At 25.8% G+C, this 16,225-nt stretch overlaps 1 protein-coding gene across 1 annotated transcript; it reads left to right on the top strand.

The window, feature by feature from the left end:
* The first annotated feature begins 212 nt into the window (after positions 1–212).
* Positions 213–15,612, top strand: LOC145838185 (sideroflexin-3-like). The gene is made up of 11 exons (XM_082945744.1): positions 213–312; positions 5,282–5,354; positions 8,136–8,306; positions 8,527–8,625; positions 10,564–10,639; positions 11,305–11,390; positions 12,225–12,352; positions 13,330–13,379; positions 13,677–13,726; positions 13,791–13,838; positions 13,979–15,612. Exons 1-11 carry the CDS (start codon positions 237–239, stop codon positions 14,073–14,075), a joined length of 954 nt encoding a protein of 317 aa, XP_082801870.1. The 5' UTR covers positions 213–236; the 3' UTR covers positions 14,076–15,612.
* The last annotated feature ends 613 nt before the right edge of the window (positions 15,613–16,225 follow it).

Below are 16,225 nucleotides of genomic sequence, written 5' to 3'. Positions count from 1 at the left end.
ATACCTAAACAATTTTTGAATAAATTTAAATGTTTGACATTAATTTTCTTACAGCCAAAAAGTCTTTAAATAGCACATTCTTATATTACCAGGTTTATATAATTTTAATACTAATAGTAATTTATTTTTAAAGTTGTATTTTACCTGAAAAGTATATTTTTCACAAAGCTGTATTATTTTTTAATAAAAATAAATGTTTATTTGAACAAATTATCAGAAAAGTAGTTTAGTATATAATGGATAAAGTTGATTTGACCAAGCCTAAATGGAGTCAAGATACTTATTTGGGCAGAGCAAAGCATTTTTTCACAGGTAAGTTTTTTATTTATGTTTTAAAATAAGTTATTTGTTTTTAGTGTTCATAAAACTGTTTAAATTTTGTGTTTTTAATGTAGTGGTGGGAAACTTTTCTAGTCCTTGGACCAGCCTTATCTGAGAAAAATGTTTTGCAGGCTGTTAAAAATGTGTTACTATGCAGCTTTAGCAAGCTACTAGATGCTTGAAATAATTAACAGCATATTTGAAACAAAAATGTTTCAAAAACTTTAAGAGCATAGGGGGGGGGTTAACTTTTTTTTTTTTTTTTTGAAATTTGATCCTATTTTATATAGTTTTTACTAAGCTACGAGATGCTTTTTACAGATTATAGGAATTCAAAATAATTTTTGAGATATAGCTGGTCAAAGTTGGAGCCAGCAATAGGATCCTTATGCAGGGTTGCCACTTGGTCAGGAAAAGTCAGGAAAAGTAGGAGAATATAGATTTTTAGTTTGTGCCTCCCATAGGGATCCTATTGCTCGCTCCGACTATGCCCTAAGTTTTTGAAGCATTTTTGTATTGTTAATTTTAAAAGCTTCCAAACTCTGCTTTTAAGTAGATACAGGCTAAAAATGTATTACATTTTTAAAATATATACATCAACAATAGAAAAAAGTATTAAGTTTATTGAAGACTTACTACGTTTCTCTATATTAAAATAAAAATACAGTGCTATTGGGATTTCATAAGTGTAAAGAAATCAGGGTTGCCACTTGGTCAGGAAAAATTTAAAAAAATGAAAAAAGTCAGGAAAAAATGGGGGTTTTTGAAAAAAAGTCAGGAAAAGTCAGGAAATTTGATAAAATTTAAAAAAAGTCAGATTTTGTCAGTTTAAATTTTCAAAATTCCTTGTTTTCCAAAGCCTCCAAATGGTAAAAATTAATTAAAAGTCCTTAAAAATCAGAAAAAAATTCCAAAATTTTCCTAGAAATTTACAAAAATATTTAACTTTATTGCCGTTGCCTTCATCTGGTACAAGTTAGTAAAATATCCTATATAAATCTGCAAAAATTTTCTATTAACATATTGAACAAGTACCCTACTTGAACAAGCAGATTTTGTAAGCTTTTTAGTATTGATGATCTGTAGCAAGGACACTTCCATAGTGAAACTGTGATATATACACAAAAGTTTATCTAGCATAATTTTAGAATCAAAGTGTTTTTTGTTTAAGTAAATAATTGAGTTCTTTATAACTAAGCAGTTAGTTTAGTACTTTATGTAACAAGTTAATGTGTATATTTTACCTCTATAATTTTTTCAAAGTTGATTAAATTTATAAAATAAGTTATAAGAGAGGTATATGCGAAGATTAAGTTTACTTATTATTTGTATTTTTGTAGAGTAACTTAAGTTTTTAAAGTAAATAAGAGTATATTTATTTGTTACAAATTTTATACTAAATGATAAGAGGAAATATTTTATACAACAGATATATAGTTTACTTTTTAATGTTTTTTTTTTACAGTTACTTAAGTATGTTCTTTTTTAATTTATTTTAAATTTAAGAAGATAATATTTAAGACAATCTTGAAAAATAAGGGATCATAGGAAAGAAAAGGACCTGAGTGAGCTTATAAACATTGGTAGCTGCAGTCTCGACATTGCTCATAGAGCTTTTGAGCTTGGAGCTGACGCTACCAACTGGAAGCTGGATGACATTTTTAAAAATGTTTATAATTTTTTTTTAAAGCTGGAGGACGGAGAATGGACTACAAGCCAATAATAGGTAGCAAACTTTTTTTGTAATTGTTTTGTAAAACTTGTTAGCTTGACAATAAGATAGTGGCTGATCGTGCCATCGAAATTTGGCCAAACATTAAAAAAAAATTTCAAGTTTGGAAGTTAGGTCCAAAGAGTAAATGTCCTGACAGCAGATGTTACCCAGTTGTAAGGGATGCAGTGGCTGATTATCTTGTCTTAGTGAAGATGCATTTCTTTAGTTGTGTAGCATCTCTCATGCTACCTTTTTTAACACTATATCAGAGTACCCAGCCTATTGTTGCCTTTATGCAAGAGGACATTTCGTGCTTGGTAATTAAATTGCTGTGCATCTTTATGAAAAACAGGGTAATTTTGAACCTCTGCCATCCCAAGTTGTTCAAGATTGAGTTGAATGATCAAGCTTCCCTGAAACCTGCCCTTGATCTTGGTTGTGCAGCAACCAATTTGCTTTCAAATTTTTGGAAAAAAGACCTAGTTGAGGAATATAAGATCTTAAATTTTAATAAAGAATGGAGAGTATTTGTTATAAAAGCCGTTGAAAGTCTCCGGAGCAGAATAGCTATTGGAACTACATTTGTTAAAAATATGTCATGCCTAAATCCTCATAACCTAGACGAATTAGGAGTAACAGTTCTGGTTAAGCGTTTTGTCAATTTTGTGCACTCCACAAAACAAAAAATGTGCTCCAACACTGAAGGTGATAAGAACATTGATCAATTTAGAACTTTGATAAACTGCCCAATAAATGTATTAAAGTTTAAAAGCTTCAAGCGAAGTCAAGAACGTTTGGACCAGTTTTATTTTGGACCAAATCTTCTCTTGGAAAAGTATTGTTTGTTTTGCACAATGGACAGGCGGAGGTGGAACGAGGGTTTAGTATTAACAAAGCTCTGCTTGTAGATAACATGAAAGAAGAAAGTATTAAATCCAGAAGAAGAATTAAAGATTACATGTATGCTTACAAACTAGAACCATATCAAGTAAACGTCTCGAAAGATATGCAGATGTCAGTAGCCACCGCAAGATCAAGGTCTGTTGTTTTTTAGTGTTAGAGTAATGTTTTATAACAAAAATTTGTTTAAGTATACTTTTAATATAATTTTTTTTTTAATCATATATCAAGCATTTTTACAAGAACAAAGGCAGGAAGAGATGGAGGATGAGGAGGAATCAGAGGCAGCAAAATTGGAGGTAAAAATAAATAAGTGACTTAAGAAATGAAACCCACAAGTTGTGGGTTGATTTAGAGAAAAGATTCTCTTCAACAAGTGTAGGGACAGCAGATGACAGCGATTTAGATAAAATGAGGCAAATGATTTTACCTGCCAAGAAAATGAAGCGGAATGCAGACCAGATGAAGGAAACCATATCTTTATTAGATGAGGAAGTTAAAGTGCTAATAAAAAACAGAGAAAATAAATTTTAGTACATACATTTAAAAAAACAGTATTTGATTAAGTTCTTTATTGTTTTAATGTTTTAAATGTAAAAGTTGGTTATTGTTTTAAGGTTTGATTTGTGAAAGTTCATTATTGATTTAAGGTTTTAATTGTAAAAGTTCCTTATATGTCGGTTGTTTATCTAGATACATTTATGCTAGGAAATGCTAAACAATTGTGTCTTTTTTCAGACAAGCTGAGTTTATAAGGTGATAATAGAAGTTTTTTGCTGATAGAGCGGTTTATTACAAACATCAATTATACAAAGATGGTTTAAGTGATGTACTGGAAGTTTGATGATAGAATTTAGCAAAATCTGTTGATTTTTACCTATATTGAAATTAGATTAAAAGCTTTATATAGTTTCAAAAGTTAGATTATGTATTTTAGAATAAGTTTAATTTAAGAGTTTGATTTAGAAAAATCAGGAAAATTTTGGTAAAAAGTCAGGAAAAGGTCAGGAAATTTTTCTCAGGTTGATCAGTGGCAACCATGAGAAATACTTTTTAGGATTTATCTATATTCGAATAAGTAGTAAAAACTTGATTATGTTTTAATCCCTCATAGATAAATAATTTAGTTAATTTAGTTATTATCAATTAAGTAAAAGCTCAGTGAAAAACATTAAACATGAATTAAAAAATTCTTTTTTTTTGTTAGATTAGGTTGTATTGATAAAATGTTTATTGTGTCACTATAAAATAGGAAAAATTGAAAAAAATCAGTTTTATTAAAGAACAGGAAAATGTTTGATAAAATTAAAAATTGAAAAAAAAATTCTCTAAAAATAGTTTCATATTTTTTTCATAAATGCTTACCATTTGTATGGTAAAAATTAAGGTTATCACACAATCAGGCTAGTTTAAAGTTTTATAAAATTAAAGGTTTATTAATTTCTTTTAGGTATTTGAAAAACTCAGGCTAATTTATGGTTTTTTCCAAATCTTGTCCTTTTTTTTTTGTAACTTGCATTCTAATGCACAGTTCTACACTTTTTTTCAGAATTTAATTTCATTACAAATTTGATAAGAACCCTGTTTTACATGGTAGTTTTTTACAGTTAATTTCTTTATTTATTTTGATTATTTTTAAAAGTGATGTTTAATTATTTTTTTATGTTTATATTGCACTTTTAAAAGACCTAATCTACTCAAGAAGCTTAATATTTCTTGGATGAAAAGTTTTTGAAAAATTTAGAAGTATATATATTCTATAAACATAATTATACAATAAAATTACATAATACAACATAAGAGTAATTATAAAAGGGCTTTAAAAGATTACAAAAGCCACAAGGTATTTTTTATAAAAGAAATTTATTCAACTTGAAAAGGTTAATGTTTATAACCTAAAAAAAATGATTTTCTATGTTCTAGTTCAGGGGTCGGCAGCCTTTTGTAACTCGCAAGCCAATTTTCTCAAAGAAAATTGTTTGTGGGCCGCACTTTTTAGAAAAGAGTTATTGAGTGCTGCAGTTATTTAAAAACAAATATAGTATTAGTAGAAAAATACTGTTTTAAACCAAAAATATAACAAAATAAGCAGTAAAGTTACACCTTTAAAAAGTATTTATTAAATTAAGAGCTTAATTGTAAGTTTTTATTGCAAAATCGTTTATTTTATGTTTTTTAAAAAGCATTTTAGCTTTGAGTGCAGCATTTGGCCCGCAGGCGGCAGTTTGCTGACCCCTGTTCTAGTTGTATAATCTTTGTAAAGTTAAGATAATTTTTGGAACTTAGCATATAAAATTTTTATTTTGTGTTTCAAATTCAATACAAGTAATATGTTATATTTTTTAGTTACAAACCCAGCAAACTTGTTTTTGTCTTCCAAAGATCTTGAAGGGGCCAAGCAATTAGTTCAACAACATAAGTGAGTAGTTATCAAATAACATTTTTCATTGCTATTTAGCAGCATAACTTAAAGCAGATATATATTTAAAAAAAAATATTAATACAGTTTTTAAAACTCTTAAAATTTATTGCATTTCGTAGGTTAAGTGTTGCCATAAAATTGTTTAGTCATTTTACACTCTTAGCTTACATTTTTGGTAAAAACTCATTAAATATCATTAGAAATGGTAAACTATTGAAAATTGTTAATAATTACTTAAAAGTAGTTTTTAAAGTGTTTTTAGAAAGCAGTTAGTAAACTTAGATTGTACTTTTTTATAAGCAGTAATATACCTTTTATTAACTTTTTTCTGAATTAATTCTCTATAGAAAACTACAAAATGTAGTTCATTTCAAAATAAAACATAGTATTGACTTATAAATAAAAAAAGAAAATTGTTTTGTAGTCAACGTGTTATCTCTTTTTTCTAATTTTTTATTTTTTTTTATACAAGTTTCACACATTTTTATTTTATTTAAAAAAATTACAGTAAGTTAAGAGAAATAACAATTTTAAGATCTTAAATAAACTAAGTTATTTAGAATATTAGATAGCTTTCTATTAAGACTAAAAATACAGTTTGATAGTACAGTGCTTCCTCACTTATCTGGCCAGTTTAGTTTAAGTTGAGAAGTAGGTTTATTTAATTCAGCTAAAATCAATGCTTTATTAAAAATACTTGTATAACTTGGTTTCAATAACTAAGCAAGCAGTTAATAATAGTGTGATAATTAAAACTTAAACTTTTCAAGCTATACAAATACAAGATTATTAAACCGAGGGCTACTCCAAAGATCAATTTTTTAACTGCGATGAAACCAACCTGTAACTAAGTATTTTGCTAGGACATACCTTAGTATTAGTACACAACAGGCTGGATTAAACAAAAAACCAGAAACCACATTAAAAAGATTTTCAAAACTTATCCGTTTCCATGAGTTCTTGGCTGAGAAACAAGAAAGTTATGTCAAACAAACCTTTATTGTTTCTTTTTCAAAAATATTTCTGATATTTTTTAAACTGTTTACAGTGTGATTTGTTTCATTAAATAAATTTTATACTTTACTAAGTTTTATTTTGTTGATTTTTTGTCTATTTAAAAAAATTGTTTAAAAATATATACATTTTTGATTTAATTAAAATAGAAGCTATTTATATTCACTTAGACAAGCCAGAATTATGCAAACAAAGAGAGTTTGATTACTCATTATCCTTGTTTAAATTAGACTAATTTTGTTTTGTTTTAAATGTTACAGTTAATTATGTTTTCCTTGTTGTTTTTAATTTTTTGTTATAGTTTAGGGTTTTTTTTTACTAATTGATTGATAATTTCTCATATAATTAAAAAGGCTATATAAGTTTAAAATTTGTTTTACCTTGTTACAATTGTAATCACACTGAAAAAAATTGTTGAAATATATTTGTGTTGTTGAAAAAGACTTGTTTTATGTATAAAAATATATATACGTGTTTGTTTTATTTCATACCTTGCATAGTATCAATGAAGTAGATTACTAGAAATTTTTTTTTTGTTGTTATCCAGCCAAAGGCTAAACCGGCCTTATTTTCAAAAAATGCTTCCCCACATGGTCGGATAAGTAAGGAAGTACTGTGTATAAAGAAACAGCTAAGATGCATTTCTAAAAGATTGTTTTCACAATTAGAAGTTAAGGGTATAGGGGGGGTAAACACATTTTTTGGTTTTTGATCTTATTTTATAAACTTTTTATAAAGCTACAAGTTGCTTTTTACAAATTTAAAAGATTCAAAATAATTTTTGAGATATAGCCGGTCAAAGTCGGAGGCAACAATAGGATCCTTATGGGAGATGCAAACTAAAACTAGAAATCACTAAAAATCTACCTCCTCCTACGTTTTTTGAGATAACTACCTCAAATTTTCAGTAAATTTTCCTTGCAATATTTAAAAAATCTGTCGGAACAGAATTTAAAAAAATTAAAAATTTTATAACAAAAAAACTAAAAAAAAACTGTTTTTTTTGTTTGTTTTTTATATGAAATTTTAATTTTTCAAATTCTGTTCCGACAGAATTTTCTAAATATATCAAGAAACATTTCCTGAAAATTTGAGGTAGTTATCTCAAAAAACGTAGGAGAAGATAGATTTTTAGTGAAATAGTCTAATTTTGCCGTTTTAGTTTGCGCCTCCCATAAGGAATCTATTGTTGCTTCCGACTTTGATCGGCTATATCTAAAGAATTATTTTGAATCTCTTAAATCTGTAAAAAGCATTATGTAGCTTAGTAAAAACTATATAAAATAAGAACAAAAACCAAAAAAGGGTGTTTACCCCCCCCCCCCCTATGCCCTTAACTTAATAAATATTCAGCTGTTATCAGAGTGCACTTTTAGCAGAGTTGAAAAGTTTATGTCATCTTTTTTAGTGCTGTATAAAATACGATGTAGTTTTTTATTTTATCAAGTATTTAAATAATATTTTTTTACAATTATTCCCAAGTTTGTTATTTTTACTTGTTTTTAGTTTAATGTAAGTTAGTTACGGCCATGGAGGACTCCGATAATAAAATAAAATAAAACTAGTATTAGCTATTGTTTAAGTGCAGGTAGTACAAATTATAAACTACTTTTGAAATATCCTCAGATCACTATTTCAATTGAACCTAGTGTTTAATTTGCACTTGAAAGTTTAAAATTAAAACTTTTATTGAAATATTTAATTAAAAAAAAAAATTTAAGTTGTTCTTTTAATGCTATATAAATATTCTAATTTATACAATAGAAATGGAGAAATACCAGAAGGTGTTTCAGAAGTCGATTTGTGGAAAGCAAAGTACAGGTACGAAAGCGCTTATCACCCTGACACCAAAGAAAAAATGTTCATTTTTGGCAGGATGTCAGCTCAGGTTCCAATGAACATGACAATAACTGGCTGTATGCTTACGTTTTACAAGTTAGTAAGACTTCATTAAAGTAATACCAAATTTTGAAAAAGTTTGTATAACTAGCTACTACAAAATTAAACTATAAGGACAATTAGTTTAGTAATGTTCTTTTTATGCATAGAAATAGTAAATATTATTATTTGATAAGTGATGTAAATATATTAATGTTTGGTTAAAAACTTATGTGATGTAAAAAACAGTAAATTACAATACATTTATTTAAAACAGAACAACGCCTGCTGTAGTATTTTGGCAGTGGATGAATCAATCTTTCAATTCAATAGTTAACTACACAAACAGAAGCGGAGATGCGCCGATTTCAACAGAGTTTGTTTGTTGGTTTATACTTTTCTCATAGAGACAATTAACAAAATATCTTTACATAGTTGTATTCTTAATTTGTAGAGATAGCTCAAGATTAAGTCAACCAAAGTGAGAGCTTTAAAATACAGACAAAATTTATATTTAAAGATTCAAATTAAAAAAAAAACTATTTATTTAAACGGGATTGCCACACTCTCTGGATAACTCATGCCAACTAAGGCTAGATTAAATTTTTCCAAACCTTCGGCTTGTTTAGATATTTTTCATTATCTCAGAATAGTTTTTTTGACTCTAAATATTTTTTCTACATTTTTTGTTTTAGTTAAGCTCGTTTATTGTTATTTTGGTATTTTTAAATATATGAGCTAGTTTAACATATTTTTTTAAGTCTTTGCCTTCGTTACTTTTTTTTTTGCTTATCATGATCTAAGGCTAGCTTAATTTAACTAGGCTAGTTTTTAGTCACTCAAGCTGCCTTTTTTGACTATAAAAGTGACAACCCTGATTAATAAAAAAGTTTTACTTCTTTTACTTGTTAGGTAAAGACTGTTTCTCAAACTAGGCATTAGGGTGCATCTGTTGCACAGACCTTGGAATTTTGCTTAGTCCAATTTTTGTAGGTGGGAAATCACATAAATACACAGCACCAAAAATAAGATTACTAGCTATAAGCCTATTAGAGCTAAACACTTTTGAAAGTTTTGCTTTATAATGGTATAATTAAAAAAGCAAAAAAAAAACTGTTTCACTAAAAATCTATTTTTTCCTACATTTTTTGAGAAAATTATTTCAAACTTTTAGAAAATGTTCCTTGCCATATTTAGAAAATTTTTTGTAGCAAAATTAAAAAAGATAAAATAGTAATAAAAATACTATAAAAAAATTTAAACTGAATTCTTTTTTTTTTTTTGCCTGAAATTTTTGGTTTTTAAAATAAGATGCACCCTACTGGGCATAGATTAGAAAAAAAATGAATAAAAAAGAATTCAAAGAGGTTATACTATCTGTAAAGTTTATTAAAATTTAAATTTTTGATAGTTTTTATCTAGCATTTATCTGTTTAATACTAATACAGACAATACCATCATACAAGTAGTTTTTAACTTAATTATTTATTTTATTAGTTTTATCTTTTAATGCCTAAAATGGGCACAGTTCGTTTTTTCAGTTATATTCTTCCACAACTTTTTGAGTTAATGTCTTATAGTTTTATTTTTTTAATTAGTTAAAAGTTATTTTTATAACTGTTTATATAACTGAGTTAGCAGTAATTTATTATTGTTGCTTTAATATTAGCTTTTTCAAACTTTTTTATTTGTATACTGTTGTAAATATACAGAAAATTGTAAAATATTTTAAAAGAAAGTTTATGTAAGTATTACGATAGAGTTAATTTTTTTTTGTATAGTGTCGACCACTGGGTTTCAATCTCTTAACGTTTAATTTAGAGAGTTTTAAAAATCGTTATTAGAACCCCATCAAGCCGCACATATATGGTACTTAAAAAAACTTAATGGTTAAAAGTATCTTTTTGAATCACTATTTATTAAATTGCATAATATTAAACATTTACTATTTTAGCTAGTTTTTACTAAATATTTAAAAGTATTTTCTTGTAGTAGATTGAACTTACTAATTTAATTACTTACAAGAGAGGTAAAGAATTTTATACTTTTATTTTTATGTTTAAGTGGGTTTTTGATGAAAAAAAATTAAATTTTACAATTTTTCAAACATAAATGATATGAAAATTATATAATAATCTGAAAGCTATGGTTTTCTCTAATAGTATATGTAAAACCTCAATAGTTATTTGAAATATTGTAAAATGTTTTATATTTATTTATTAGTATGTTGTATGTTTAAATTAAACATACGGGTTTAAGCTGTTGTAGTGCAATTTGAATTAAAAAAAGAACAAATGTTTATTATTTTTATCAGAAAACTTGCAAAGTGTTACGCTGCTGCGACCTCTGGTGCCGTGATTACTGCATTATCGCTTAACAAGCTTGCTAAGGTTTGTTTTATTTTTTATATTTAGAATAATGTTGTAATAAAATAGAAATTATTAAAACTATTAAGTGTATACTTATATTAAAGTACTAAAAAACAGTGTAACAGTTTGATAATTTTTTATTATTTAAACAAAATTTACACTTTAACGGTTAGACACACCCCCAAATTAGCCAATAGCAATTTACAAAGTTTAAGCATAAATGTGTAAGAACTTTAATGGTTTACAATAAAAATAGATTATAAAGTTTCAAATCGTTTCGCTAGAGTAACTACTCAGCTTTTTTACTATAAAGTTAATTTTATAATAACTTTGTAGTTGTAAATTAGTTATTGAAAATAAATGTTTTAGTACGCACTGCATGCTTTAGGTTGGTAATCACTGTATAAGTTTTCATTTCAATGGAAAAAAGACAAAAGCTAAAAAAAATAAAAAAAAACATCTATATTTAATTTAATAAAATTCAATATTCTATGACTAAAATATTAAAATAATTTTTTTAATAAGAACTAAATCAACAGCTTATTGTAAAAAATTTTAAAACAAATGTTTATGTTTAAGGTTTTGAAACTAAAAATAAGCCTATTTTATCCGTTCAACGAGCCTTATTTATTCATTCTGTTTGGTATGATGTAAATAAATAGAACTATGTATTCACGTGATTTCAGAAACTACCACCGATCGCGGGAAGGTTGGTTCCGTTTGCTGCGGTGGCTGCTGCCAACTGCATCAACATACCTCTCATGAGGGGCAGGTTCGTTAATTACAATTGTGTTTAAGTTTTTTAATTAAGTTATGCAAACTATAAATCTGTATAAGTTTACATTTACATTGTACCTGAATTAACGCGATGAATTTATAAATGACATAGTTTTATAGTAGCCACTACTACTACTCGATTACTATTGGTTCAGCTATGAGTAAATGGCTTGAAGCGCTTATAAACTTGTTTGGTATTTTAACAATTTTCAAAGTGGCGCGTACTTGTATATTTTTAATTTTATTTCTTAACAATGTTGCGTGCCTAAATATAGGTGTTGAATTTTTTTTAACTACGCTGGTTTAAACTACTATGATTAGAAATAAGACAGTTTTTTTTTACAATTGCAATAGCGACATTTAAATAAAATCTTTCAAACTGTAATTAGTTTTGGCATTCATAATTTGACTTAAAACACTTTATTTTAGCTTTGTGTAGTAATAATTTGCTGTTAATATGAGGACTTCATTAGATTTTTTTAAATTCCGATATTAAAACAGTTATAAAATTTTTGTCAAAAAAGTTTAACTTGATTTTAAAACATTTGAAATAGCATAACTTTTTGGCTCATTATTTTCATATCATAGTATTTCAGAAAATTTAAAGTGTACCAAGTAAAATATATTTTTTATAGTCCAGTAAAATTGTATTATACTCTTTTTTATTTACCACATTTTTGTTTCTATAATTAAAGTTTTCATTAATTCAGTTTTAGTTCGGGGATGTTCTTGTTTTATATACATATTTTTTTTTGTAATAATTTGTAATTTTACCATTTAAATGTCTAGGTTTAATTATATTTTTACAATTAATTTTTATTATCAACAGTGAACTTCAAAACGGAATCGCTATAACTTCCGAATCTGGCGAAGTGCTAGGCAGTTCTACTCAAGCGGCTCGAAAGGCAATATTTCAAGTGGTAACAAGTAGAATTGCCATGGCTATTCCTGCTATGGGTGAGTTGTGTTTTCAAAATCAACTCAAATTTAAGTAAAAGTATCTTGTTTTTGCCATATCTAAGTTATTTTTCATCAATAAAACATATTTTTTGTATTTTGTTAAGTTTTTGAGGTATTCAGTAATTTTTTATAATTTTAAACTATATGCTCAAAAACGCTGTTGTGATTGTGAAATTATTACAATAGAAGTTGCTTATATAAATAACAATTTACAACTCTGGCTGTATCTCAAAAGTTTATAGATGTTTTTTAAATTATAGGTTACTTTTTTTTGGCAAAACTTCGTTTCAATCTCCTTTTTATTACAACTTTTAATTTTTACATCCGTTAAAGTATGTTTATGTATAAATAACAAGTTTATAGATTTTATTTTAGAACAAAATAATAGTCAATTTTTTTTTTAATTAAGTTAAATTTGCTTCCAAATTCATAATCACAAAAATAAAAGTACCTTTATGTACAATTAAACCTATAGTTATATATACTCTTGATTTTTTCAATTATTTCTAAAATTAATGGCTTAAATTTCGTTAATTTTGATTTCTAATAAGAAAAGAGTTTCAGAAAATCCCTGGTATAACAAATGATAAAAAATAACTTATATTCCGTATTTAAATCAAGGATATTGGTTTCAAAAGCATTTTAGTATGTTATTTTAGATTTTATTTTGAATTTCTTACTCAATTTTTTGTATGTGTAGATATGATTTCTGATTTGTTAAACTATTTAATACTTATAAAAAATAAATAATCAGAGTATTATTGTTATAAAAGATTTACAAAATTGTTTTGATTATAAATAGTTTGTAAGTAAATACTTTTGTTTATGTTTCCTTCATTAGATAAAACAATAAATCAATTTAAAAAATGAAAACTTGAAAAATCACTAAAAGTTTACAATATCCTGGGTCGATACCAGACAAGTCAATTATTAAAGGTTTGTCAAAAATTATTGAAATAATTTTGTTTTTACAGTCATACCTCCACTCATAATGAACAAAATTTCGCATAGGAAATTACTAACGGTTTGTTTACTCTTAATATGATGTTGTTAACTACTAGATAGTTCTTTATTTTCTACACTTAAAAAAGTATTAACTTTCAAAATGTTAGTTTATTGAGTATATATATTAATGTAATCTTTGTCAACAATATAAAAGGTATTATCAGATTTATTATTGTAAACTTTTAATAAAACAATTCACAGTTTTTGCTATCAAAAAAGTTTTTAATTCGAAAGTTGTTGTTAACCGTTTTTTTCTATATTGAGTTTTAATACGTTTTTTTTTTATATATAAAATAAATAAAAACTATATTTTCAGAAACGTCCGTACTTAAATGCCCCAGTTCAGGTTCTGTTAGTCGGTTTTTGGTGAGTGAATACTTTTTTATGTTGATTTTTAAGACTTTTAAGTAAAAAAGTAATAAATTTGCAGTTTGCTGTTTACCACTCCATTATGCTGTGCTCTATTTCCTCAGCAAAGGTTTGATTGTTGATATTTAGTGTATCCGTGTTTTTTTAGTTATTAAAGCAAAAATATTTAGTTTTTTATCAAGTTTGAACTATTCATTATATTGTGTTGTTATAGTTAACAGTAATTACTAATTTAAATTGTTATTTTAGCTCAATCGTCGTGTCAAAACTGGAAAATAGTGTCCAACAACAAGTTAAAAAGTTTGATTCTAAGATAGATTGCGTCTATTATAACAAAGGCTTGTGAGTCAAGCTGGTAATACTTATTACAGTTTTTCGAACTAGTTTGTGCCAACCAATCTAGTTTTACTGTAAAGTTTATTGTTTGCTAAAAACACACAAATCACTTTTGTCATTTAAGTTCTTGTCTTTACACTCAGCTTTGATTTTTTGTAATCGTGTGTGGTTTTAAATATTGCCAATTTTGTATTAAGCAAACAAAAAAATCAATTTTTGCATTTAAACGCTAAAACTTTTAATTATAATTTACTAAAATGCTTTAAATAACACTGGGGAACGATTTATTTTGCTATTGTTAAATTTAAATATTTGCTATCAGTATAGGCATTTTAAATTCATATATGCAAGTAGTAAAATATAAACAAGAAAAGTTTAATCATAGGAATCTTTTATTACACTTATAAATAAAAAATACATTGAAAACTGTTAAAGAAAATATGTCTTTAAGTTATGACCTATATACTTTTAGTGCTAATTAACGGAATAGGCGTACTACTAAATTTTCATGTTATTTTTTTTTAATTTGGTCTACAATTATATATACTCCAAACTTGATTTACAGGCAGTTTGTACCATTAGTTAAGAGAGCTATTAGTTACCTCTATATGATTTTTTAAATGCTGCACTTTATATGGGCGTAATTTAGTTGCTTCCAATGCTGTTTTCTGATTGGAGCTTTAAAAATTGCTGCTCTTAGGAATTTTTTCGGAAAACTTGGGCTAGCTTCAGGCTAGCTTTGAACTTAAAACATAAGCTAGTTTCAAGCTGAAATTAGTTTTACAAAAATTTAAAGTTGTATACAATATCTTATCAACGTGTCGATTTTTGAAGTAAATTCAATATTAATCAATGGCATGATCAAACCTTGAGCATATCTGCAGCCTTTTTATTTTTGTTCTTTTTTTTACTTTTTGAATAAGGGGATCTATTGTTTAATCTTTGATAAAAAAAAATACTTTGTATAAAAATGATAATCTAAATTAGTATGTACTTAAAAGTTCTAATACGTTCTCATTTATAAAGAAATTTAAACAAATTTTTTTTATAGCCATCGATAATTTTTTTTATATTTTCTCTAAAATAGTGATGACAATATAAGTATTGATGTATAATTAGATTTTGTCTGTAAATTGACAGAAATAAACAGATGAAAGTCAGCCTTTATAAGTTTTATACAAATTATTTTTTTCTTTATTTATTATACAAAGTGTAGTAAAATGCGAATAAAAACTGATAGTTTTATAAGTTTTTTATGGTCATTTTTTATACCTCTGTAATTACCTAATAAATTAAGACAATAAAAGGTAAAAACAAATAAATTTAAAATAACAATCAAGTCAATGTACTATTATAACATTTTATTGCTGCAATTAAAATTGCAATTATAAAGTTCTTAACTCAAAAAAGGATAGCTATTTAAAAATTAGTTTTTTACCCCAGTGTTATTTGAATTTATTTATATATTCAATAGGAACTATAATACATAGTGGTATTTTTTTGAATGCGTAAAATTTTGTTAGTGTTTCAATAAAATATATTTGCATGTAAAATATGTATCTTTTTTAGATATTGTATATCTGAAAATCTGAATAAATGTTAAAATAAACTTGTGTAAACTAAGTTATAACTATTAAAAATTTTAACAAATACTTGTTCGTTTAAATAAAACAGTTTGGGAATAAGATTATTTAAACAAAAGTAAAAACTTTGGTATTTATGAAGGAAAAACTGTATTAACGCAATTTACAAAAATTAAATGTTTTATGTAGTCGTCGAAATATTTTTAATAAACATAGTTAATATTTTTTTAGATAAATTTAAATGCTATTAAAGTATTTTCAAAAAAGTGATCAAGCAAACTTATTTACTGAGCACAGAAAAGTTTGACCATTGATAAATTTATCCTTTAAAATATCTATGCATTACATCTTAATAAACTTAAAATATTTTTATTTAAATTATCCTATCTAAGCTTTTTCTTTTCTAAAATTCAACAATGACCATTCAATTTTTTTTTAACCAAAAAGTTTATATTAGCCAATCTAGTGTATTCATAATAATTTAGGTTTTGATTTACTGTGCAAATTTATTAATACTTGCAACCACAAAAAAATAAGACTAAAACTACTTAATTTTGGTTAGACGAAAAAGTTGTAT

The sequence above is a fragment of the Thalia democratica genome, chromosome 6 (assembly GCF_965202585.1).
Source record: "Thalia democratica chromosome 6, ktThaDemo2.hap1.1, whole genome shotgun sequence".
Classification (NCBI taxonomy): Eukaryota; Metazoa; Chordata; class Thaliacea; order Salpida; family Salpidae; genus Thalia; species Thalia democratica.
Note: the sequence above shows the minus strand (reverse complement) of the source record. Positions and strands in the feature narration are given on the sequence as shown.

What these genes read in the sequence shown, in the direction of transcription:
- LOC145838185 (XM_082945744.1), top strand. Translation starts at nt 237, where the DNA reads ATGGATAAAGTTGATTTGACCAAGCCTAAATGGAGTCAAGATACTTAT. An exon ending in TGTATGCTTACGTTTTACAA is followed by an intron (nt 8,307 to 8,526) that starts GTTAGTAAGACT and finishes TATTTAAAACAG; the next exon opens with AACAACGCCTGCTGTAGTAT. An exon ending in GTTCTGTTAGTCGGTTTTTG is followed by an intron (nt 13,727 to 13,790) that starts GTGAGTGAATAC and finishes ATAAATTTGCAG; the next exon opens with TTTGCTGTTTACCACTCCAT.